Source organism: Saccostrea cucullata, unplaced genomic scaffold (genome assembly GCF_032062105.1).
Source record: "Saccostrea cucullata isolate Sc308-1 unplaced genomic scaffold, CSIRO_AGI_Scuc_v1 ctg272, whole genome shotgun sequence".
NCBI classification, from domain to species: domain Eukaryota; kingdom Metazoa; phylum Mollusca; class Bivalvia; order Ostreida; family Ostreidae; genus Saccostrea; species Saccostrea cuccullata.
Window position 1 is genome coordinate 558,465 of NW_026938795.1, and position 27,809 is coordinate 586,273.

The 27,809-nt window shown below is 35.7% G+C and overlaps 1 protein-coding gene across 1 annotated transcript; it reads left to right on the forward strand.

The window, feature by feature from the left end:
* Positions 1 to 53: 53 nt before the first annotated feature.
* On the forward strand, positions 54 to 27,809 carry LOC134251285 (guanine nucleotide exchange factor subunit RIC1-like). Its single transcript, XM_062733670.1, has 32 exons — positions 54 to 252; positions 4,646 to 4,753; positions 6,305 to 6,393; positions 6,508 to 6,615; positions 6,842 to 6,984; positions 7,080 to 7,213; positions 8,526 to 8,617; positions 9,134 to 9,222; positions 10,666 to 10,807; positions 10,924 to 10,972; positions 14,150 to 14,293; positions 14,517 to 14,702; positions 15,045 to 15,155; positions 15,312 to 15,401; positions 15,498 to 15,663; positions 15,830 to 15,940; positions 16,031 to 16,158; positions 16,280 to 16,408; positions 16,509 to 16,605; positions 18,953 to 19,074; positions 19,445 to 19,491; positions 19,666 to 19,790; positions 19,907 to 20,049; positions 20,211 to 20,297; positions 20,438 to 20,522; positions 20,628 to 20,898; positions 21,094 to 21,261; positions 21,376 to 21,494; positions 21,601 to 21,786; positions 22,002 to 22,173; positions 23,336 to 23,524; positions 23,742 to 27,809. The coding sequence occupies exons 1-32, from the start codon at positions 112 to 114 to the stop codon at positions 23,983 to 23,985; spliced, it is 4,215 nt and encodes a 1,404-aa protein (XP_062589654.1). The 5' UTR covers positions 54 to 111; the 3' UTR covers positions 23,986 to 27,809.

The following is a 27,809-nucleotide window of genomic DNA, read 5'->3' on the forward strand; positions in this document are numbered from 1 at the left end:
CCCATTTTATCCAATCAAATTCGGTCTTTCAGTAAGCCTTAAAGAAATGAAAATATGGCTACCGAAACTTGACGTTGTGGCAGAAGAAAGTATTTATTTGAAAATATCGCAATGTATTTTCCTTTAGGGTGGCCAAAATACTTGAAAAGCCTTCAGAAAGGTTCAAGGCCATTACAGTATGTGATAAGTAGCTGTGATCGAATGCTGTTTGCTGTCATTACAGAGGATAGTCTCAGTATTTGGTACAGTAAGGTAAAATGAAATATCTTACAAATTTAGGAAAATACTGTCCTCTTTTGTTGCGTTAACATTTAAACAAGCTTCTTCTCTGAAACCACTGAACCAATTTCAACCAAATTTGGCATATTCAAAAATTGTGAATTTCGTGGTCCCCGCCCCCTGGGGCCTGGGGGGTGGGGCAAAAACCACTAAAAATAGTGCAATCTTTAAAAAACTCCCGGACATCAAGCAGTCAAACTGTTGGTATGATTGTAATCAGCATTGAGTCCTCTACCAAAATTGAAATATAGGGTCAATGACATTTATATAGTGAAAATGCAGTAAGTCTTTAAAAATCTTCTTCTCTGCCCCTGGGTATTAAATAAACAAATTAAGTTCATAGTTATGATGAGCAAGAGTGGCTCTACCAAAGATTTTATGGCCCCCTAGATTATATTGTGAAAATGCATTATTTCTTTGAAGATTGGCTGAGTAAGAAACATAGTTATAACATAAATTTAAAACTGTTCTCTATATTGATTATATAATGAAAATGCATTAAATCATTCACATTAAATACAAATTGCTTTTGATGCCTTCACCAAAATTGTGAAATTCATGGCCCCAGGGTCAGGGGTTCTGGTGTTAGGGCAGGGCGCTATTGTTTATATAGTGAAAATGTATTAAATCATCTTCTTTTGGCTAGGTTTTAAATAAACTAACTAAGTAAATAGTTTTGGTAGTCTATTAAATTTTTGAAACTCATGGCCCCAGGGTCAGGGGTTCTGGTGTTTCTATTGATTATATAGTGAAAAGGAAATGTGTTTTAAATTTTACATAGTTATGATGAGCAAATGTGTACCAAAAAATTTTATGGCCCCAGGGTCAGGGGTTCTGGTAGACGGGGCTCTATTGATTATATAGAAAATGCATTAAATCTTTGAAAATCTTCTTCTTAGGTTTTAAATAAACTAACTAAGTACACAGTTATGTTGAGCAAGAGTGCCTCTTCCAAAATTGTTTTCTAGCTTAAAACATGAAACAAATTCAATCATTTGAAAATGATGCATAAACTATAATCTGTTTGTAGAAAGCATTAAAACATTCTACGGATTATATGAAATAGAGTCAATGACATTTTATTTCATAAATTCATAGTCTTAGATGATTACAGAAAGTATACACCAAGATTGGAAAGAATTTTAACTTAGAACTATCACTGACACTCATTCACTGAGAAATTGCTTTTGATGAATGTTTGACTAGGGTCCGAATAGAGTAATCATTTGGCATTCTTATTCTTTTCATAGAAGGAAATGTGTAAAAATAGAATTAGAGAAAATAAGGTCTCTTTTAACCCATTTTCTGTCAATGCAAATGCACTGCATAAACATCTGTTTGTTTCTTTTATGTGCATACATCAGCTTTTAAAACTCGCCAGAAAACTCATCTGAATAATCAATTCATTAAATTCCATGGACTTGTGAGCCTGAATACTGTTCGTTACCTCCATATTTCATTCCATCAAATTTTAAATTTCTTTAAATAGACTTTAATGTCTGAAATGCTTGCACTCTTGAAACCTTTAGAGCAGAAAATGTGCAGTGCATTGTGGCAAGATCTACATGTAAATACATAAGTCATTAATGGTTATGATTAAAACTGCATGGATAAGCCAAAGTATTATGCATAATAAATAAAATATGAATATTATTACTAGCATAATAAATAAGATTTCCTTAGTTCTGCTGCTTCTACGTTTTCATGTGTTTCTCTTACATTACATTTTTTGGTCTGACAAAATTTTGGTTCAGTCCTGTCTGTTCATTGATTACCCAGGACCCAGCTGCGAATGGCCTATGTGGTCCAAAAATACTTTTGCATAGACGGTTGGTTTGCAATTCTAAAAAAAAATAGTGTAATTTTTATACCATAATACATGTACATGTACTTCTCTTGGAGCAACCATATTGCAGGATCTTGCCACTTTATAAACGTGGGTGTTTTTTTTACCTTGTTACATTAAACAATCTTGCTAATTTGCATGCAGCACTCATTTAAATATTGTCACTTTAGTACAGGTAAGGCCCAGCTGGTGAGGTGCAACACATAGAAAGCTCGGCAATATATACCGGTACACACATTGTTCGAATTTGAATTATTTTAGAGGAAACCTCAAAATTTAACAGTTTTAACTGTGCCTAAGCAAAGATCTCCTGATTGTCACAAACATTTTTTTTTTTGCAAGTGGACAGTACTGCTTGGAAATGGGAATGTAATATTTTTTTTAATTTAACAAAAAAAGTGGATCCAAGTGAATCAAAGATTTTATGATGTTATATGTTTATGTTTTTTTTTCTTTCAATGCTTGTATAACATTATATTTCTTGTCATCTATGCAGAGAAATGACAAATTATGATGAACATTTGAATGGTTCATGTTCTTTTGATTACAGTTTTCAAGTTCTTCATTTATTTCATATTCTTGAATTTTGAATTGATTAATCTTATATTTACATTTCGAATACTGCATTTCGAGTTAAATTGCATTTATTACATGAACAAAATATCACCTCGCTCTGTGATTCGGTGGCGCTATGACCTCTGACCCCCAAATGAAATTCACACAGAATTGAACGTATTTTCTCTTCAATAGGTTCATCGAAGAAAGATATTTGCAAATGTAAATATTTTTGATTACAGTTTTCAAGTTCTTTTAAATTCTTGAAGAATCAAGCTTTCATGAAAATAAAGGAACATTAAATGTCCTTTCTCTGTCAGTTTGTCGGTAAATAATACTTATTAACTTTCAAATAAGAGTAGATAGAAATTTCTTGTGTGATATCTTGCATTAGCTGTGACGATACCCTTAAGAATATGGTATACTGTGGTTTTTACCTCATTATCTTTACCTTGTCAATGAGTTTAAGCTTCTCTCCAAAAATTGTAGCTGATACAAAATTTTGGTTGAGGGAAGATGGATTTTTCATATTTCACCATGTGCACATGTGCATTATCTTTACATGTAACAAGACCTTTTAGAAAGTACTATGCATTTCTAGATTGAACTTGGAAATTTGCCCTACTATTCAACCTGGACCATAACTTTTCCACCCAAAGAAAGAAGACTTTATATTTTACTGTGATTCAAGACCTTTCAATGTTCTATGATTTTTGACTTATTGGCCTTGACCTTGTAGTCAGATTTAATTACTTAAATAAGGCATCACTTTTGCACAAGAGGAGACAAGGCTTTCATATTTTTTCACATGTACAATACGGTAACCTATGATAATGTCTTCCCAAACATACCTTTTTTTTGGCCTAGACCTTTAAGTTTGACTTCAAAAGCTTTAAAAAAATGACAAAGACTTTTAGTTAAGTCTATAAGAAAGTTGGACATTACACATTCTAATACTTTTTTTTTAAAGCAATAACTTTTTTTTTTCATTGTTATTTTTTTATGTGGCCAAAGAGTAATACATTTTATTACCAAGTTATTTTCCTTTATAACATGGACTGTGCCCCTCTGCACAATACTTAAATAACTTGCCTTATAGTGTCCTCTTAATTGGGTTATAAAGCATGTAGTATAAACATTATTATTAGTATGTGTTTATTTACATGGTAATGTCAACATTTATTTATTAATGCTTATAATGCATAGTGTAACTATTAATGCCAATTTAATGGTGCATTAAGAATGCAAGTATTACCGTTATTAACTCAAAAATACCTAAAAAATAAAAGTGCACTAAGAGTAGGAAATTATCAGTTGTGTATTAAATGTCAGAGTTTGGTATTTTGACTTACTATAATTAATAGCATAAATTACTTGGGTCACAGGTTTCCTTTTTACTGAGAACTCATTCTACTTACAAATCACACTAAAAATTAGGTGATAAATGAGAGATTTCAAGTAAAAAAAAAAGTCAGACGTTCAAAGTAATCATTCAAGAATTTCTGTGAAATCGACAGAATCTTACAAAATGTAGAATATTTTTAGTGACCTGTACCTAATCAGTGGTAGTGCCTGAGGCATTGTTAATTTACTATTTATACATGTGAAGACAATAGAGTTATGCCAAAACATGATATAAAATTATACATAAACTGCATTTATGATGCCCTATGTAAAATATAACAGATTTATGCCTTGTTAATGGTTTCTGATTACTATTAAACAGACTCTTTGTATGAATCTTCTCTCTCTTTAATTTGTTGTTAATATGAAAATGTTTTTTTTTAATTTTCAAGTAATTTATTTAAAAAAAAAACATTGAGGAATGAATGTATCATATCAGTAAAGAAAGTGGATCTATCATGGTTTTGTCTTATAATAGATTTTTTTTCATTATGAAAATTTCAAGAACAATTATTGGTCCCACATTATTGGATGTAAAATTTCTCTGCTCTTCTTTTTCAGCCTTCTGTCCAGATTGTTAGTTACACTCACCCTTACACTGAGATTTCTTCCATTGGGACATTTAATCTGGTGGAATGGAAGCCAGACTCCTCTATGATAGCAGTTCTGGTAAGTTAGGGGTGGTTCTGATATGTTAGGGGTGGTTCTAGGATATTTAATCTGGTGGAATGGAAGTCAAACTCCTTTATGATAGCAGTTCTGGTATGTTAGGGGTGGTTCTGATAAGTTAGGGGTGGTTCTGGAATGTTAGGGGTGGTTCTGGTAAGGTAGGAATGGTTCTGATGAGTTAGGGGTGGTTCTGATAAGTTAGGGGTGGTTCTGGAATGTTAGGGGTGGTTCTGGTTTGTTAGGGGTGGTTCTGGTAAGGTAGAAGTGGTTCTGATAAGTTAGGGGTTGTTCTGGTAAGTTAGGGGTGCTTTTGGTAATTGTTGACATTTGAAATTAAAGCCTGACTATCAATAATAGTTGTCCTGGTAAGTAAGGCTTTGTTTTGTAATGACTAATTTGGTGGTACATATTGATCTTTAATTTCTCTGTTGGAAAGTAATGGCTGTATGGTTCACATGATGTAAAACAAAAGAGCAATATCATCATAAAATAAATTTGACATAAGGGATTGTAACTATAATGTTACTTATATAAAACTTACAAGCTTACATAAGCAAAGATATTACAGTTGTATGTGTGTAGGTTATTTGAGACTGATTAATATGCCAGAATTCCTGCAACAGTCTTAAATAACTTATTAATTTATTCTTAGCTGATGTCACTTGTTAAATGATGAAACACCAGGGAAGTGTGATCATCTAATAAAGCAAGAATGTATCACTCGGTTCCAAGTTCTCTATCCTATATAAGTAATTTAATTGAGCACATAGATTAATTGCAATTTTTAAGTCAGTCAAAATATTTTAGCATAAGTAACCTGATAAGAACTACTGGTATATTTAATTTAAGATGTTACTTCATAAAGGTCTTAAGGATGGTACAATGACTACTAAAATTACGTTTTCACAATTTTCTCAAAGACTGGGTTAAGTTGACCTTGAAGTAAGGGGTTTAAAGTTTAAAAATATTTTTCTTCACAACTGACCATGCAGTAATCTGATTTAAATCAGATCTTAACACCTTTCCAAAGATGTTTTATAAGGGTATCTAATGTATGGGCTGCAATGAATTTAGATTAAGTGAGTAATATCCTTTTCAGTGAGGTTTTCTATTCAGATATGGAGTTCAGGGTCTGGGATGCATGGTTGTGTAAGATGTGTGGTACAGGTGTATTCTTATGTTTGTCACAATCATTGAACACGACCACAATAAGTAGGGCTGTGTATGAAATAAAAAAAGTGGGAGGGGGGTAACAAAACGATTAAAATATTTTTTTGACAAATGCAGCAATATATTAGGAGTAATTTATTTTTTCCTTTCCAAATTACTTTTTCATTTTTAAGAAAGAAAAATGCAAAATTAATGTATTATTTTCAGTTTTTTATGCATCAAAACTGGTTCTCATAATAACAGGCTTTAATACATTCTAGCTAAAACCAAGATCAAATCACAATAAAAAAAATTACACTTTTCTCTTCAATTTCTAAACTTTAAAAAGAAATTAATTAATGTGTTTGTTGAGCATGAGTTGTTTTTGTTTTATTTTTGCAGACATCCAAATTAAACATTTTATTCTTCAAAGTTGAACTTGATGTATCTGTGCCAAACCACCATTGTTTATATGTTCAACATGAGGGCAAGTAAGTAAATTTATTTACTTTTATTCAGGAAATCTAACTTTCATTAGCTTATCTCAGAAGGCATTTGAATGATAAGTATGTATAAAACTTAAGAAGAATTGTGGACTTCTACAGAAATCAGACTCCAAAGCGAGACATCAATGGGATACCGGACAGTGACAGTATACCGGCCATCAAGGTCACCCTGGTGGCCAGAATGCAGCTCCCCTCTAACATCACCTGGTCAGTGTGACATAGCATCTGTAACATACATCATCAGAATATACTGAGTTGTCTTAAATTATATTGCATTCTCCTTTAGTGATTCATAATATGCTAAACTTAGCAAACCTAATCAACAATACATGTACTAATAAAATGAAAAGTACATTTAAGGAATGGTAGACATTAACCATTAGTATAAACATCTTCATTGTGGAGAAGACTAATTTCTGGTCCTTCCTTACAGCTGTTTGTGTGTTAGAGAAGAAATGATGGTAGCTACAGAGGATGGGAGTTTACATCGCATCAAATGGAATGCCTCACTCAATACAAAGGCTTCATTTCATATACAGGGGTTTCCTGCATCACTGGACTTCCACCAAACGAAAGGTGCTACAAGATACAATAAATTTTGTAAATCTGGTCACAACTTTAAAAGCTTTTTGCTAGAATCTTAGCAGTTACATTATGATTGCCCCTTTCAGCCTCTAGACTAGTGGTAGAAGATGGTTGTGTTCAACAGATGGAGTACAGTCCTATCATTGGTGGATACACTCTGGTGCTCTCTAGTGGAAAGGCCCTATTTGTTATTCCACCCTCCACAAAGGCAGAGAACAGCGTAAGTAAATAGCCGGTTTCCTCAGATGTTTCACTTCCATTGACATGTGACTGCTACTCCTATTTTCGGTGTCAAACAGGTGAGGTTTAACATTTAACCATTGGACAGTGTCATAGTTTTCTCTTTCATATGTTGCTTAAAGTGTACATCCCTATAATGAATTGACACTTATAGTAATGTGGTTTTCATATCCTATGACTTAAAAAGATATTGTGAACTTTTTGGATAGAAAAAACTACATTTATGATGCCGCAAAATCATTTGTTCCTGGCACTTTGCCATAAGCATGTTTTACTGTGCTTTAGAATTAATGATCTGTTAATTTTATTTTTGCTACATTGACAAACAATGCAAAAAGAAGAATAACTTTATGTTTTGACATTTATATATCAAAGGTCAAGGATCAGAAGTATTTGTTTTCTAAAAAAGGCATCCTTAAATGACACAATAAATGGAATATTTAAACATATTAAATCTACACACATGATGTCCACTTCATATGTAAAAATTGTAAAGTTTTCATGACAATTGCTCATAGGTGGAGGTTGAAAGGTCAAGGTCATTAAAATAAGCTTTCTTTGGAGTCTTGAAAGACTTCTTTATTTAGTTTTCTAGTTTTGTTATTTCTACCAATTTATCCATGCTTATTCTGGATGTGAGTCATAGGTCTGTGACATAAGCTTCTTTGAAGAGTTTGAAATGCTGCAGTACAAGTCTCATTAACCATTTTATAGATAGATTAATAAGAGGCACTATCCGTCAGGATCTGTTAGACTTAAGGCTCTCTCCAGATGTGTCTGTTCTGATATTTCCTGTTTCCTGTGGCTATTACTGAGTTTTTTCTGTGTCAATGCCAATGCTGGTACATTGTCAGCATTTATAAAATCAAATAAAGTGCATTTATTAATATTATATTACACCAGGAGGGATTATTGACTCATTCTATAATATCATCAGTATTTCTGAATATTGTATTTAAAAAGATTACTTTCCAATGAGTAATAACTGATGCTTTGTGAAGGTACACACTAGTAGTAGTAGTCACCTATGTTTAATTCTAAATCAGACAGGGTATTCTTGAATGTCACTAAGATGCTGCTGACTAACTTGGTCAGTAGCTTTTAGGGAATAAGGGATGATTGAATCACTATAATATCAATAGTTTGACTGAGTATGATATTGAAAGGTAACTTTCGGATGGAGTTATAACTAATGAATTGTGTTGGTACAGACTATTTGTCCCCTTTATCATTATAATTCTGATTAAGACATGGTATTCTTTGAGGTCGTTTCATGTGGTCAATTATTTTAGGTGCCACAAGGGGTGTGGGTGACGGGGCTGACGGATGCCACCTGTGTGGCAGTCAATCACAGGTACCGCCTGATGGCCTTCGGATGCAAGAGGTACAATTCTGTTATCCTTATAGACATGATTGGTTTGTCTTTATCTAGGATGTTTCTTTTTGCAATCAATCATCTGAATTAATTAAGCATATCTAATTTATCATTCTGTAAGGTAAAATTACAGCTATCAGATAAACAGATTAATGATGCATTGTGTGTTATCTAACAAAAAACCTCTGTAGGTGCTATGAGATATATAGCGGAAATATTGATTTTTTTGTTTCTATCAGAATATTTTATATCACTGTGTTGAGGATAACATTTTTTGCTCTATACTTAAAGATAAATGAACCCATTAAGGTTTATGACATTTCAAGATTACAGTCATTTGTCCTTAGGACTGTGCTTGTTTGAAAATATTGATAATAAATAGGAATTTAACAATAATTAGAATTGTGTTTGCTTGAAAATATTGATCATAAACAGCAATTTAAGAGTAAATGTTTCTTTTCAATGTAATGATACTATTTAATAAGGCAGTTTCTGATAAAGATATTAATTTGTTCTGTATTCCAGTGGCGTCGGTGCTGTTTATGTGATCAATGAAGTGGAGGGTACAATAGAACTGTCCTATAAACTACAGGTGTCCAGCAAAGACTTTCCAGGTATGATAAGTCTGTAGTAAATATGAAGGGGTGCACATTTAAAATTTACATTTAAAAAATTTAATAGTCAACACACAGGTACACACCTAATTATGGATCACTAGGTGTCTCATCTTCCACATTGTTTTCGCAGATGACAATAATTTTCTTCAAAAAATACTCAGCAGTTGTTAAATAGATAATCTGATTGTAATTTTGTCAAAAACAAAACTTTTATCATTGGAACCTTCAGCATAGACTATCCTTAGACATCTTTAGAAAAAATACTATCCTCTCTATACAAAGACTTAATATTATCTCTAGACTAAGATTTTCTTCTGAAGACAAAGATTATCCTCTCTTGACAAATGCTGCTAATCTTCTCTAGACAAATACTATCCTCTCTAGACACAGACTCTCTTCTCTAGACAAAGACTATCCTCTCTAGACAAAGACAATCCTCTCTAGACAAAGACTTTTTTCTCTAGACAAAGACTATCCCCCTAGACAAAGAATATCCTATCTAGACAAAGATTATCCTCTCTAGACAAAGACTATCTTATTTAGACAAAGACTATCATCCCTAGACAAAGACTATCTTATCTAGACAAAGTTTATCCTCCCTAGACAAAGACTATCCTATCTAGACAAAGTCTATCTTATCTAGACAACGACTATCCTCCCTAGACAAAGACTATCTTATCTAGACAAAGGCTATCTTATCTAGACAATGACAATCCTCCCTAGACAAAGTCTATCTTATCTAGACAAAGATTATCCTCCCTAGACAAAGACTATCCTATCTAGACAAAGACTATCTTATCTAGACAAAGACTATCCTCTCTAGATAAAGACTATCCTATCTAGACAAAGTCTATCCTCCCTAGACAAAGACTATCTTATCTAGACAAAGACTATCCTCTCTAGACAAAGACTATCCTATCTAGACAAAGACTATCCTCCCTAGACAAAGACTATCCTCCCTAGACAAAGACTATCTTATCTAGACAAAGACTATCCTCTCTAGACAAAGACTATCCTATCTAGACAAAGTCTATCTTATCTAGACAAAGATTATCTTCCCTAGACAAGGATTATCCTCTCTAGACAAAGACTATCTTATCTAGACAAAGACTCTCCTCTCTAGACAAGACAATCTTATCTAGACAAAGACTGTCCCTCTAGAAAAAGACTATCCTCCCTTGACAAAAACTATCCTCTCTAAACAACCTAATATCATCTGTAGACAAAGATTTTCTTCTGTTGACAAAGATTATCCTCTCTAGACAAAGACTTGTATCATCTCTAGACAAAGACTTTCCTCTCTAGTCAAAGACTGTCCTCTCTAGTTTTACCTACTTACCTATTTTTATCTACATTTCCATGATAGAATGTAATATTGTGGTGAGTTTATTACCAAACTGTGGTAAACTGATAAGTAAAATGCTGTAATTCTTGTCACAGATGCTGCTCAGAAAGCTGGACCTGTCAAGTGTATGAAGTGGACACCAGATGGCACTGCTGTAGCGGTCTGCTGGAGGAACGGGGGATTCTCTCTGTGGAGTGTATTCGGTGCCCTCCTGTTGTGTTCTCTGGGAGGAGATCGGTAAGTGGACTTCCTAAGATAGCCCCCTCCCCTTATATCTGTTGTTGTGTTCATTATTTAAATGCATTATTAACAAGAGATGCTACACCTGTAGAGATGATGTTTATTACTTTCAGATATCCCAGTGATAGTCCAAAGCTGTTCCCACCACCTGTGATCTCTATGGTGAGTTGTCTTCTATACCTAGCCATCAATCTTATTTTACTTCGCTTATTTTTTTTCTGTGATAAGATTTTAAGTGCCCCTTTCTGTTTACTGATGTTGTGTGAATTTAGGAGTGGGGTTTGGAGGGGTATCAGCTGTGGATGGTCTGTGTATCATTCACTGTTTATCATGTAATGTTGTGTGATCGTAGGAGTGGGGGTTAGAGGGGTACCAGCTGTGGATGGTATGTGTATCATTCACTGTTTATCATGTGATGTGTGATTGTAGGAGTGGGGGTTAGAGGGGTACCAGCTGTGGATGGTATGTGTATCATTCATTGTTTATCATGTAATGATGTGTGATTGTAGGAGTGGGGGTTAGAGGGGTACCAGCTGTGGATGGTCTGTGTATCATTCACTGTTTATCATGTAATGTTGTGTGATTGTAGGAGTGGGGGTTGGAGGGGTATCAGCTGTGGATGGTCTGTGTATTATTCACTGTTTATCATGTAATGTTGTGTGATTGTAGGAGTGGGGTTTGGAGGGGTACCAGCTGTGGATGGTATGTGTATCATTCACTGTTTATCATGTAATGTTGTGTGATTGTAGGAGTGGGGGTTAGAGGGGTACCAGCTGTGGATGGTCTGTGTATCATTCATTGTTTATCATGTGATGTGTGATTGTAGGAGTGGGGGTTAGAGGGGTATCAGCTGTGGATGGTCTGTGTATCATTCACTGTTTATCATGTGATATGTGATTGTAGGAGTGGGGGTTGGAGGGGTACCAGCTTTGGATGGTCTGTGTATCATTCACTTTTTATCATGTCATGTTGTGTGATTGTAGGAGTGGGGTTTGGAGGGGCATCAGCTGTGGATGGTCTGTGTATCATTCACTTTTTATCATGTCATGTTGTGTGATTGTAGGAGTGGGGTTTGGAGGGGTATCAGCTGTGGATGGTCTGTGTATCATTCATTGTTTATCATGTGATGTGTGATTGTAGGAGTGGGGGTTGGAGGGGTATCAGCTGTGGATGGTATGTGTATCATTCATTGTTTATCATGTGATGTGTGATTGTAGGAGTGGGGTTTGGAGGTTCATCAGCTGTTGAGGTTCTGTGTATCATTCTCTTTTTATCATGTCATGTTGTGTGATTGTAGGAGTGGGGTTTGGAGGGGCATCAGCTGTGGATGGTCTGTGTATCATTCATTGTTTATCATGTGATGTGTGATTGTAGGAGTGGGGGTTAGAGGGGTACCAGCTGTGGATGGTCTGTGTATCATTCACTGTTTATCATGTAATGTTGTGTGATTGTAGGAGTGGGGGTTAGAGGGGTATCAGCTGTGGATGGTCTGTGTATTATTCACTGTTTATCATGTAATGTTGTGTGATTGTAGGAGTGGGGTTTGGAGGGGTACCAGCTGTGGATGGTATGTGTATCATTCACTGTTTATCATGTAATGTTGTGTGATTGTAGGAGTGGGGGTTAGAGGGGTACCAGCTGTGGATGGTCTGTGTATCATTCATTGTTTATCATGTGATGTGTGATTGTAGGAGTGGGGGTTAGAGGGGTATCAGCTGTGGATGGTCTGTGTATCATTCACTGTTTATCATGTGATATGTGATTGTAGGAGTGGGGGTTGGAGGGGTACCAGCTTTGGATGGTCTGTGTATCATTCACTTTTTATCATGTCATGTTGTGTGATTGTAGGAGTGGGGTTTGGAGGGGCATCAGCTGTGGATGGTCTGTGTATCATTCACTTTTTATCATGTCATGTTGTGTGATTGTAGGAGTGGGGTTTGGAGGGGCATCAGCTGTGGATGGTCTGTGTATCATTCATTGTTTATCATGTGATGTGTGATTGTAGGAGTGGGGGTTGGAGGGGTACCAGCTGTGGATGGTATGTGTATCATTCATTGTTTATCATGTGATGTGTGATTGTAGGAGTGGGGTTTGGAGGGGTATCAGCTGTGGATGGTCTGTGTATCATTCATTGTTTATCATGTAATGTTGTGTGATTGTAGGAGTGGGGGGTTAGAGGGGTACCAGCTGTGGATGGTCTGTGTATCATTCACTGTTTATCATGTAATGTTATGTGATTGTAGGAGTGGGGGTTGGAGGGGTATCAGCTGTGGATGGTCTGTGTATCATTCATTGTTTATCATGTAATGTTGTGTGATTGTAGGAGTGGGGGTTAGAGGGGTACCAGCTGTGGATGGTCTGTGTATCATTCACTGTTTATCATGTGATGTTGTGTGATTGTAGGAGTGGGGTTTGGAGGGGTATCAGCTGTGGATGGTCTGTGTATCATTCACTGTTTATCATGTAATGTTGTGTGATTGTAGGAGTGGGGGTTGGAGGGGTACCTGCTGTGGATGGTCTGTGTATCATTCACTGTTTATCATGTGATGTGTGATTGTAGGAGTGGAGTTTGGAGGGGTACCTGCTGTGGATGGTCTGTCTATCATTCACTGTTTATCATGTGATGTGTGATTGTAGGAGTGGGGGTTAGAGGGGTACCAGCTGTGGATGGTATGTGTATCATTCACTGTTTATCATGTGATGTGTGATTGTAGGAAAAGGGGTACCAGCTGTGGATGGTCTGTGTATCATTCATTGTTTATCATGTAATGATGTGTGATTGTAGGAGTGGGGGTTAGAGGGGTACCAGCTGTGGATGGTCTGTGTATCATTCACTGTTTATCATGTGATGTGTGATTGTAGGAGTGGGGGTTGGAGGGGTACCTGCTGTGGATGGTCTGTGTATCATTCACTGTTTATCATGTGATGTGTGATTGTAGGAGTGGGGGTTAGAGGGGTACCAGCTGTGGATGGTCTGTGTATCATTCACTGTTTATCATGTAATGTTGTGTGATTGTAGGAGTGGGGGTTAGAGGGGTACCAGCTGTGGATGGTCTGTGTATCATTCACTGTTTATCATGTAATGATGTGTGATTGTAGGAGTGGGGGTTAGAGGGGTACCAGCTGTGGATGGTCTGTGTATCATTCACTGTTTATCATGTAATGTTGTGTGATTGTAGGAGTGGGGGTTAGAGGGGTACCAACTGTGGATGGTCTGTGTATCATTCACTGTTTATCATGTGATGTTGTGTGATTGTAGGAGTGGGGGTTGGAGGGGTACCAACTGTGGATGGTCTGTGTATCATTCATTGTTTATCATGTGATGTTGTGTGATTGTAGGAGTGGGGGTTGGAGGGGTACCAACTGTGGATGGTCTGCCAGGAGAACAACATTAACGGAGTGGTGGAGGAGGAGAGACATGATAACACTAATGTCCTACAGATACAGTTTGTCAAAAGCGCACTCACCGTCAATCCTTGTGTGGTACATAGACTTCATTTCTGAAGTCTTTCATATCTGATCTGTGCATTGCATTCTTGTACAGTTTTTAGAATGCGGAATAAAAATAAAATACATAATGTCAAATAAGACCTAAATTATAGTACTAAAAAATAGCACTATGTAATCATTTTAATTTGACTGTATGTACATGTGCTTAATATCACTTGGATTTCATTGAACTCAGTATTTTCATTGTATTCTCCAGACAAACCATGACCATGTGTTCTTACAAGGAGAGGATAGGCTGTATATGAATATCGGTGACAGTTGCTCCTCCTCCCAAGGTGGGGCTAGTCAAGAGAACAGCCAATCACTGATGTCCATAGGAAACAAAATCTGGCAAATCATACCCATCTCTCACACTTATCTTGGTGCAAATTGGCCAATCAGAGTATGCTTTCCTATTAGTAAAAATTTTTGAAGTTTTTTTTTCAATGGAATATGCTATTGAAGATATGATATCATATACAACCACTAGCACTAAGTATAAGGTTTTATATAAATAAATGTAGTCAGTGTATTAATTTGCTTGATAATACAACACGTTCACACCTTTCTGGGTTGCTTTTCATCTGCATGTGTACGTCCTTTATCTGATAGAATCACGTATCGGTACTTTTAAAAGTATTTCTTATAAAGTGGGATAATCATGTGTTGATGAGAATATTTGAACTAAATTTTGAGTGTGTTATCCTGTGTACATTTATAATAGTTGTATTGTAATATCTTTCAGTATGCAGCAGTTGATAGGTCTGGTCAGTGTGTTGCCGTGGCTGGCAAAACAGGACTGGCTCATTATACCTTCTCCACACGCAAGTGGAAACTGTTTGGCAACGAAACACAGGTATAAACTGGCATTTCATAAACAAATGATAAAGAATTTGAAATATTAATTCTTCAATCATTTCAATGTTTTATGGTAATTTTTTTTCAATGAAAACAATTGTCTTATCCATTTACTGAGTAAAATGAATAGAGTATTTTATTGTATCTCTGGTAGGAGAAAGACTTGGTTGTATCAGGAGGAATGACCTGGTGGAAGGATTTTATTTGTGTGGCCTGTTACAACATCATAGGTCAAAGGGACGAGGTATGTTACCATACTTCTTCAGTAATTAAACACTATTATAGCACTGAGAGTAAGATTTCTGTACAAACATTTCATTTTTTATCTTCTTTGTTATAGATTCGCTGTTATCCCAAGAACACAAAACTTGACAATACCTTTGCTGTGATCACAAAGGTCCCCTCTCAGATTCTACTCCTGAACACGTTCCGCGACATCTTAATCATCTTCTGTATCGATTCTCATGTCATGCTGTTCAACATGGAGAGGAAAAATTCTCAGAAAAGTAAAACTTATGAGAAAACAATTTGAAACTAAGTCTACATAATTTAACATTTGCAGTAATTGTGGACAAGATTTTAATTTTTGTTATAAAAATTGTAGTGTACAAGACTACCTAGACCTACTGCCAACTATAATTTCTAAAAAACAGATGTGATTTCTTTCTACAGATCCTCTGATGGAGTTGATTAAAGTACAGGAGGTGGCCCTGGGTAGCTACATCCCCCACCCCGTGTGTGTCACAGGGCTGGCCCTCACCTCACTTAGGACAGAAAAGTTTGGTAAGAGCGGTCTCTAACATCAATGATTCATGTGTTAAAATCACAAAAATGTCCTGCTATTACTCATAAGATTCATCTATATTATAACAGGTAGCAGGACTGTGCAACCCAACAGAGATTCAGAGTGCTTGTTGCTCAATGTTGCTGGGAAGTTGCTGATGTTCCAGAGAGACGAGACGGGGCCACAGATCCAGGGGAAACAAAACAAAATGAAACCTGTAAGTGAAGTTTGTTCATCCTACTGACTGAAGGGACTCAGAAATTAGAAGTTTCGTTTTTAAGACTCAAATAAATTAGCACAAAGTTCAATAGATAGCAAAACTGTTCATTTAATTCCAGCAACCCTTTGGTTCCCCAGCTGTGGTTGCCACTAATGTGGAGAACATGTGGTCTACCTCACGGACGAGTCATGGTAAAACACAGCTGATGGAAGCTCTGTGGTTAGGATGTGGGGCCCAGGGGATGAAGGTATAGTGTATAAATAGTAACTTGGAGAATCCTTGCACAAGTTTAAAAACTGCTTAAAATTTCAAACTTTTGGTCATTTATAAATCTATCCTTTTTCCAGGTGTGGTTACCTTTATATCCAAGACATGAGGGTAAAACTCACAACTTTATGTCCAAACGCATTATGCTGCCATTCAGGGTAGATATTTATCCTCTAGGTGAGTAGTCAGATTTCAACATATATACAACATTGTATACCTAGTCAACCACCCCTAGATTTCAATATATGATATTGTTTTCAGCCATTCTCAGATTTCAGTATACAATTTTTAGCTCTTCTGAGCCAAAGGCTCAAAGAGCTAATGCTATGGCCATTTGTGCGGTGTGCGGTGTGCGTTAACTTTTTAGAATATGGGCCATAACTATGGAATAAGAACCCTTTGGCCAATCAGTACCAAATTTGCCACAGGGTATCCTTGGCCCAAGGGCTACCATTTATACTAAAATAAGGGGTTGGGACCCTAAAACAAGGGGAGATGATCAGGAAAACAAAACCAAAAGTACTAGTTGCTAAGAAATCTTCTTCTCCAGAACCGCCAGGCAGATTTTCACCAAACTTACATACAAGGATCAGGATATGTTGAAGATTAAAAATTGTTCAAGGCATGACCCTGGGGCAAAGGGCGTGGTCTCAAGGTCACTTTAAAGTTGACCTAAATTTACAATTAATAAAAATGTTTATATTTTGCTTACTATAAGGACTAGGATCATCAAATCTTGTAAGTTGATGCATCTTAGGACTTCACATCATGTTAACTCAAAAGTAGGTCACGGTGACCTACTTTTTTAATTTTGCGGGCATTTGTTTTCAAATTGATTTGAAGGCATATTTTGGACACTCTGAAGGCCTATGATCATGAAACTTAGTCAGTTGATGCATCTTGGGTCCTTGAACAACGTCAACTTAAAAGTAGGTCACCGTGACCTACTTTTTGAACTTTATGACTTAACCTTTTTAAAACATTTAATCCCATTATTTCAGGCACTGAAAGGGTTAGAATCATCAAATCTTGTAAGTTGCTGCATCTTGGGACCTTAAAACATATTTAAGAAAAAGTAGGTCACTGTGACCTACTTTTAGAATTTTGCAGGCATATGTTTTCAAATTGTTTAAAAGGCATATTTTGATTACCTTCAGACCTAAAATCATCAGACTTGGTCAGGAGATGCATCTTGGGACTCTGAAAAATGTCGACCAAAATGTAGGTCACGGTGACCTACTTTCGACATTTTATGGCTATATTTAAGTATCTTAGGTATTTATTGGCTTAGAATCATCAAACTTTGTGAGTTGATGCATCTTGGGTTTTCGGAGAGTGACGACCAAAAATTAGGTCATGGTGACCTACTTTCGACATTTTATGGCTATATTTAAGTATCTCCGGTACTTATTGGCTTAGAATCATCAAACTTTGTCAGTTGATGCATCTTGGGTTTTCGGAGAGTGACGACCAAAAATTAGGTCACGGTGACCTACTTTCGACATTTTATGGCTATATTTAAGTATCTTAGGTATTTATTGGCTTAGAATCATCAAACTTTGTCAGTTGATGCATCTTGGGTTTTCGGAGAGTGACGACCAAAAATTAGGTCACGGTGACCTACTTTTGACATTTTATGGCTATTTTTAAGGATCTTTGGTACTTATTGGCTTAGAATCATCAAACTTTGTCAGTTGATGCATCTTGGGTTTTCGGAGAGTGACGACCAAAAATTAGGTCACGGTGACCTACTTTCGACATTTTTATGGCTATATTTAAGTATCTCCGGTACTTTTTGGCTTAGAATCATCAAACTTTGTCAGTTGATGCATCTTGGGTTTTTCGGAGAATGTCGACCAAAAAGTAGGTCACGATGACCTACTTTTGAATATCTCAGGTATTTATTGGCTAAGAATTATCATACTTAGTCAGCAGATGCATCTTTGGACTCTGAAAAATGTCGACTAAAATGTAGGTCATGGTGACCTACTTTCGACATTTTATGGCTATATTTAAGTATCTCCTGTACTTACTGGCTTAGAATCATCAAACTTTGTCAGTTGATGCATCTTGGGTTTTCGGAGAATGTCGACCAAAAAGTAGGTCACAGTGACCTACTTTCGACATTTTATGGCTACATTTAAGTATCTTAGGTATTTATTGGCTTAGAATAATCATACTGTGTCAGTTGATGCATTTTGGGTTTTCCAAGAATGTAGACCAAGAAGTAGTCCTAATTGGCTAAGAATCATCAAACTTTGTCAGGTGATGCAACTTTGGTCTTAGGATACTTAGGGTTAGAGGCTTCAAATACAAGTGATAGGTTATACAATTTATCAGAAGAGCGATTCAAGGCCCTTGGGCCTCTTGTTATTCATAAAAACAGTGATAATTAGGAACAACACCAAAGAATTTTTTATGTTTAGGCTGAAAAATTTCATATATGTACTTGTATTGGCTGGACAGATTGTCTTTATACCCATCATTCCTTACTGTTCTGACAGATGTAACTGTTCTGTTTCAGCTGTGTTGTTTGAGGATGCAGTGATATTAGGAGCAGCCAGTGATGGTGTCATGTACAAATCTCCCAGTGAGGACACAAAGAGATCGGTCCAAAATCTACCCTTCTGTATTATAGAGAGAACTGTAAGTGTACAGATCAGTATAAAGAATGGTAAAGAACAAAGTTTTACATTGGGAATATGAGGGAGTGTAGAGATCAGTCATTCATGAATGTGATTTTACATGTCAACCACTTATTTCAGCACTGGTGTTGATCATTTTTGACATGTTGACTTTTGTGCTCATACGTAGAACAGAACCTGTATTTGTACAGGCTTAAACTCAAATTGCACAAATATAATTGTAATATATGGGAAACATTTTCAGAAGTTAAATTAAAATTAACATATAAGATTTATTTTTATTTCGATGCATGTAATTTATTTTGTGAGATTTAATGATTCACTATGATTCACTATGATTCATGTTCTATATTTCTATGATTTCTTTACAGAGTCAAATATATCTCCACCATATTTTACGACAACTTCTAAGGCGGAAGTAAGTCAATATCTTTTTCCAAAAACTATTAACATCTTTATATTCTCTGTGTACGGAAAATACTTATGTTTCATTGGAATTCACATTTTTATACAAAAATAAGAAACAAGACATAAATCCTGAAGATTTTGCTGTATCTATGAGCGTGGATTCATTATTGATGGCTCTTTTCAGTTTGGGAGTAAATGCCCTGGATTTAGCCAGATGTTGTACAGAGTTATCCTACTTCCCCCATGTTCTAGAGTTGTTACTTCATGAAGTTCTAGAAGCTGAGGCGACTTCCAAGGAACCCATTCCAGGTATATCTTTGTTTATATTGGTATTTAGTGGGCCGAAAATTAATTTTAAACTTATTAGTCACAACATTATAACTTTGATTGAAACTAGTTTGAAATGTTTTAATTATTTATTTTAGATCCCTTACTACCCCGAGTTGTGGCCTTTATACAGGAGTTTCCAGAATTCCTACAAACCATTGTACACTGTGCAAGGAAAACAGAAGTGGCATTATGGCCTCACTTATTTTCTGTGGTTGGAAATCCCAAAGATTTGTTTGAGGTATAAAAAAATTGAAAACACTAAGTCAGGTATTACGAACTCAGTAAAGTATTTTAGTAGACTCAGTTTTGAATGAAATAACAATCACAAACATTATTCAGCTGTTAAAGTAATGGATAATTGTACTATAATAAATAGTGATAATAAGAGTTTTATTTTAGCAATGTATGGTGAGTGAGGAGTTGGAGACGGCAGCCTCGTATCTCATCATTCTACAGAATCTAGAGCGACCCATCATCAGTCGACAGGTAAGACAAATCTCTGTTTAACGCTTTTAGTTTGATTATGATTGATTTCCTTATCTTGGTGAGTTTTGAAGCAAGGTAATTATTTATTGATTTATTTATGTGAAGTTATTGAGAAATAAGGAATGATTGGTTTTGTTCAGCATGCCACCCTGCTGCTAGACCAATCTCTGGAGAGAGGGAAATGGGACTTAGCCAGGGACCTTGTCAGATTCCTTAAAGCAATAGGTAGGAGTTAAATAAGACACACTCTTTAGGACTACTTGTATAGTAATGGATTTTATGTTTTGTGGCCCTGGAGCCAGGTCCTCACACCCTCTGTCTCTGTTATAGATCCATCAGAGTGTACCACGCCCCCTATACTGGCCTCGTCGAAGACGCCCTCCTCCAAGACCTACCACTCGGGCGTCCCTAGTCCTCCCATAATGTCGTCCGAGGCCGACGGATTCAGCTTCAACACTGTCAGCAATGTCAGTAATGTTAGCAACGTCAACCGAATACGGAGCTCCAGTATGACAGGAGCAGACTACTCTGAAAATGTGCCAAAGGGGAGCAAACCCAAACTCAAACATACATTCTCTGACAACATATTCAGTAATAAGAAGTAAGTAATGGTGCCTGTTCATTATAAGCCTTCTTATAGCATTTTCATTGATATTAATATTATTGGCTTATTGTAATTATTTTTAGTAATATGATTGTTGGTGTGATTTGCTGAGCAATTTTCACTTGAAATGATTAAAATTATAGAATCCAAGATTGACAAAAAACATTTTCAAGATATGGATCTTGTTAACAGAATGCCATCAAAGCCAAAAGAGGAGGGGGCTCCTGATCAAATGTACATAGACATGATTCTCTGTCGACATTGTCGGAAACTTCTAGAGACAAATCGACTGAGGGACATGGGATATTTTAGTGCCAACACCGAGGATTTTCATCTTGTCTCATTTTTAAAAAGAGAGCGGTTTGTATCATCTTTGTATCATTCAGATTTATCTAGTAAGAAATTCCACTAAAATGATCTTACCAGTTGACAAAAATATGTTTTTAAGCAATGTTTTCCATTTTTTTCTTTCAGATTAAAAAGTGCAAAAGTGGAGGACTTTGTAAGAGCAGTAAAGGATATTCATCAACAGTTCGAGTGGCCCTTGCCAATTCTCTCATACCATGTGTTCCAGCAACTCAAAAATAAAACTTGTGAGCAACATTTTTTGTTTTCTTCCATGAATGTTAACCCATCGTTCCTGTTATTCTGATATCATTGTCAAGTGTTACCCTTTATTTTCCTATTTACTGTTGACAGTCTCCTCCTCGAGCCTAGCGTCTCTGTCCCTGTTAGATGAGGAGAACCTACCCACAGTCAATGTGGGGGCACACAACAGTGACACAGAGTACCATAAATACTTGGGGACCCTGCAGTCCCCCTCCCCCCTCAACCTCTCCCAGGCCGTGTCTGATGATGTGGTGTTAAAACCACAGGCCGCCAAAAGTAAGCAAGTCTACTTCATAGTTAGAAAACTATAGCTGCTGTTAATACTTATATCATGTGTACATAGAATGGGGTTTAACAAAATGATACCACATCAAGTTTTATCAAGATTGTTTATACATGTACATGCCATTGTATAGTAATGTAAGTCAAAGATACAACATGTATGAAAATAGCTGACAGTATAAAGATTGCACACCTCTGTGTTGTTATAGCTGAGGATAGCAGCTTGGCCACCACCCTGGATATCTCGGACTCGAGCTCACTGTTGGGGGAGCTCGATTACATGACGGAGTCCTCCTCCCAGGACACCCTGTCCCCCGAGCTGGAGATCCTGTCCCAGGAGATGGCCAATAAAGGGCCGCGGCAGTCCGAGAATGAGCTCAGGTACCATGACATAGGGCGGATTACTACCTACATTGGCAAGAGAAAGACTGTTTTACGGAATTTGTTTTTTATAGCTGAAATACTACAGTAAAATGACATACTGTAAAATCACATATTTTTTAGGGGTCAAATTTTTGAGGTTTGAGGAAAATAGTTTGGTTCATGGGGATTTGGTTTCGTGGTTGAAGAATTGATCAGTAGTAATATATATGGAAAATTGCATTTCGTGGGGGATATAAAGAGCAAGAGCCATCTTATGCATAAAATGGCCCTGTACTTATATCAATTAATTAACTATAGCCTCTTTCCCATTTCATCTATCAAAATAAAGTAGACACTTTTTGCTTTCATTTTCTATAATAAAATTTCGATTTGAGAATCCAGATATTGGAAAACAGGTTTGAGAAATTGCAATGTTCTTGAAATTTGCAGAAAACATGCGTATTTGACTACCTTTAGCAAAGAATTAAAATATGAGCACAGCCCAAGATCCAAAAAATAAAACATGTTTTTTGATCTTCAGAAACAGAGCTTTCATTATGTATTTGCTTATTTTGGACCGGAGGTTGTGCTCTATATGAAATATTGTAAAAATGCTTCAACTTTAGGTTATTTTCAAAGGAATTTACAGGATATGAGAAAAACGACGCATTTTATGACGTCATAATGCGTTGACTAGATGGGGAATTACGTCACCATTAATAGATACGTGGTCACCAACACTCCAAGTGATAAATACTGCATTTGCAACCTAAACTGATTGGTTTTGATTTCTCAGAAATTATCAGGGCCAAATAAGGCCCAAAGTGGCTCTTGCTCTTCGTGGATCTCTTCATACCTTGAAAACCATGAACATTAAACCACCACGAAAATTAGTGATTTCACAGTATATTCTAAATTCATGCTGAAAGAAGTGATTTCATTCCTTGTACTGGCAGTTAATATTAAGCATATTGAGAAATAAACAGATAAAAAGTAAACCTAGGAATCAAAATCTGAGGGACTTGCCACTTGTTCAAAATGTTTTACTGTAGTTTGTACATTTCTAAACTGGAGGACTGGGGCACTAAACAAACTTTCAAAAATTCAAAGATACACTATCATGTATGTCATTTAGATATTTGCTGATCCAGTGCATTTTAAATAGTAGTAACTTTTGTAGATATTTGTTACAAATCACACTGGAAGCTGGATGTTTGGAGTGGGCGATGATTATCTCCCTTGTTTTACGTGACGTAGAAGCTGTGGTGAGGACGGTTAACACGGCCAGCATGACAGACACGCCCCTGGAGATGGTGGCCAGAATGAGGGAGGGGCTCTCCTATCTAGAACTGTGGGCAGACACCGAGTGGTAAGTCTCTCCTATCTAGAACTCTTGGGAGACACAGAGTGGTAAATTTAAAGTGTAATGGTAACTTAAAATCCCTTAAAAATCACATTCATTTGTAAATTGTAAAGTTTGTATGATTGTCATTGCTTACCTTTGTTTCCTTTTGATGTCTAAATTATAATATTATAAGAAATACATAAATATGTGAGGTTGACTAGAAAATTGTTGTATTTTTCAGTCTGGGATATAAACCATTCCTTCATTTTATAAGGAAGCAGACACAAATGTTAGGTAAGCTGGCAGAACAAACTCCACCAACCTTACAGCTGAGTACCTCTGTCCTTGAGGACCAGAGCAGTGAGGGGGAGCAGTTATCTCCCGTACAACAGACGATACACAGCAAGGATGTAGACAGTTCTCCCGACAGCAGCCCCACACCGGGCAGAGACCCAGCTAAAGGTAGTGACTGTGTGATCTCATGAAACTGACAAAGAGATGATAGGAAGGCCAGTAAACGTGTGGGAGGGAACCAGCTAAAGCATTTCATGTGTTTCCACTAGTCAAACTCTACTGCTATTATTTCCAGAGTTCAGTTACTTTCTTACTGGTTGGAAAACATTAATATTTCTCATTGTTGTGAAGATAATCAAAATCAATATGAACAAAGCAAGCTGACTTGTGATAAACAGAGATATTGCTAATGACAGAGGGTGAATATTCAACTGAAGGACATGCTGAGCAGTCACTGAATGGGTCTGATCACCAAGAAGAGTATGCTTTCAAATCAATAACTATATCAACTGGAAGGAAGTGCTATCCAATCACATATTAGATAAGATCAGCTGGAAATCTAGCCAATCACCTTCTGGAATCATGTCTTAGCTCAGATCAACTGGAGAGGCATCCTAGCCAATCACATGCTAGACCAGATTAGCTGAAAAGCTATGCTAGCCAATCATGTGTTAGCTCTGATCACCTGGAAAGAAATGCTAGCCAATCACATGTTAGAACTGATCAGTAGATCAGTTTGGTTCATTTTTCAAGCAGCAGAGCTGTTTCAAATACTGTCATGTTAACTTTAACTGTCGTGGCAGATTTTAAATGTATTATACCTTCATATAATTTCTACTGTTAAATATCTGCATGTTTTAATCATACATCGACAAGATCTAAGTTTAATGTTCATCTCACAATCTTAAATGATAATCACTATTACATTTGTTTTATTTCACAAGCTTCTTGATGTTGATATGTAAACATTTTTATTATTTTATGTCAGGGAATGTTTGATACATGTATTTATGCACAGTTTCTCTGTAAAAAGTGCTTTTGTGAAGTGCTTAATTGTGTCATTTGAAGAAGGTGTGCCATATCGATATCATTAATCAGGCTTCTTTTTGTATCAAGTAAGAGTATGAAAATGAAAGGTTGGGAACCAGTGGGCTTTCAGTGAAAGGAGAACCAGTTTATTTTGTTATGCTTACAGCAATCATTTTCATGTGTTTTCCATATGTAGGATTTCAGTATTACTCAGCAGTGTTTAGTCAGATCCCTCACAGTGAAGGACAGCAAGGAATTTAAATGTATGCAATAAACATGGTAGGAATATAAATTTTTCTGTCTAAATCTTGAAAATCTTGTGAAGTCATGGGCATTTATACTTTCTATGCTTAAGCAATCATTTCTATTATGCCCCTTTAGTAGGAAAATATCGAGGACAAAGAGTTTTTGGGCTGTCTGTCTGTTTGTCCACAACAATTTTAACCTAGCTGATCTCTTTTGATCAGATTGTTGTATGGGTCTGACCTTTTCTGGCTAAAATTTACCTAACTTCAGCTTTGGTCATAACATTTAAATCAATAAATGGTTGGTGCTAGGTCTTTCATATTTCAAATGATTCCTCTTTGAGATAAGATATTTTCTTTGGAGGAAAACATTTTCAGTGCCATGATCTTGAAGGTTAACCTACTTTTGAAAAACTTAAACCTTGGTTATAACTTATAAATAAATTGTCCTAGGGCTTTCAACTGTTTATTTTTTGTGACAAGAAATTTCTTTGATTCCAAAATTTTTGACTTTATGATTTGACCTTGGAGTTTGACCTTTTTGAAAACTTAAACTTTGGATATTATTTCTGAATGGTAATATTGATAGGGCTTCGACATCTCACAATTATACTCTTTGTGACAAGACCTTTCTTTGCATACCAACATTTATTATCCCTTGACCTTGGAGTTTTACTTGCTTTTGAAAGACTGTTACCTTGTCTATAACTTCTGATTTGGTTATATTATGCGTATAATTCACAGGCATACTTCTGGTAACCTAAAACCTTTCTTATCGACATTCCTTGTGCCTTGACCTTTGAATTTGACTTGCATTTGAAACAGTTGAATCGTAGACATGGCATCAGTGTTTGGCAAACAAATCCTATTCTACTATTGCCCCCCAAAAAAGATTTCAGTTTAAAGATCATTGTCATTCCATAACTTCATTTCTCAGATCCATATGCCAGGGTTCCATATGCATCATTTCTCAATTTAAGTGGAGTGTTTTTCTTGTACATTAATGAGCCTGATAAAAAGTCATGTACTGTTAAGTGGATTTTAAGCATAATATCAATGTACCTCTCCATTCTTCACAAGGAATATAAATCAGCTAACCCAGTGAGTCTTATTCCTCTTTAGGAATGGCATAGTTTAGATACTGTTAACTTTTGTAATTGATTACAGCATATTCTTAAGAGAGATTTCTTCAAGTCATTGTCATTTTTATATTAAAGAAATATTTTTTCAGAATTTTAAACAAACCATTTTGGAGTTTTTATTCATAAAATGTTGAATAGAATATGACTACTTTTGAGAATAGAGATAATTTTGTTTTCAAATGTTGATGCCTGACTCTAATTATTTAGTTACAATGTATTATATAGGTTGTATAATAATGCATTATACCATGGAGATTATGCCTGTTTGATGATCTGTAACTCCCCTGTCTATGTGTTTGTGTGTGTCCTTACTAATGATACAGAACAAAGACTTTTGTCCATCATGTTTCATGATTACTCATCATGGTTAATTTTTTTCTTTCCTATTTTATCAAGAGATATCAGACACCTACAGTACCGTGTTGTGTGTATGTCTATATGATTATACAATATGGCGCTTGTTTGAAGCTCACTAGAAGTAGTGGTGGACGCTCTATGAATTAAAATGTTCAAGTCATCATTCTGTAAATGTTTATACATACTTTGCTTTGCCTCAGGAAGTTGTGATTATTGAGCATGTTGTTGCATATAATTTCACAATTTGTAGCAATATAATTATTTGCTATTACTGAGAGCAATGCATATGATTTCAGTGACAAATCTGTTTTATGCATATTGATTTATTTGAGGTTTTACAGGTTTGGGCATTATTTAGCAGTTACTGTATATATAATGTTAATTTACTATGCAGGGTAGCTTACACATAAGAATAAATAATTTCTTATCACTTCACTAAGGTGTATAAAATAATTCTTTTCCATGACAACAATGAAATTCTTAATAAGGCCATGGCCTGACTTTGCTCAAGAGCTCAAGAGCATATAGAAAGTATAATTCTAAGTAAGCGATCAGTTCAAGTGAAATTTTACTCACATTATTCAATGCAAGTTCTTTAAATGTTCATGAAAGAAATACTTGGTAATATAAAAATGTTTTGTTAAATTAAGTAACATGACAATCCTTTTGCAAATTTAGAGCGAAAGTTAAAAAGTTTTAATTAGTTACATATAAATATGTGTTCCACTTTATACACCCACATTGTGTAATCAAAATGCTTTCATATGTTAGTTTATTGGTATTTTCCAATTTGTTTCACATGAACACATCTTGTGTAGGCTGTAATGCCAAAAATATTTAGGTGCTGTTGTTTTACATGCTTGTCACTTGTTGATTAGTTTACACAAAGTATTTTAAATATTTTACAGAGTGGATTACATGTTTGCTTTTCAATTTTTCAAACTATGATTAATCTTGTTTAGAAATACTTTTTATTGAATTATATATTCAAATATTAAAAATTAAAATATGAATCTTGGTAAACTGTATTGATATTAATTATATCTGTGTAAGATGAGGTTTCTAGAATCCATATGTTACGGCTCTGACAGACAAAGCTAGTCATGCCAATCATTGTTTTATGCCTTGACAATTGTGATATGTGCATTTTACATTATTTTATTATAGGCACACTGGAATCAATCATTTAAAGTCATCATTGTACAAACTGACCATCACTAAATAATAAAATGTATCAATGTT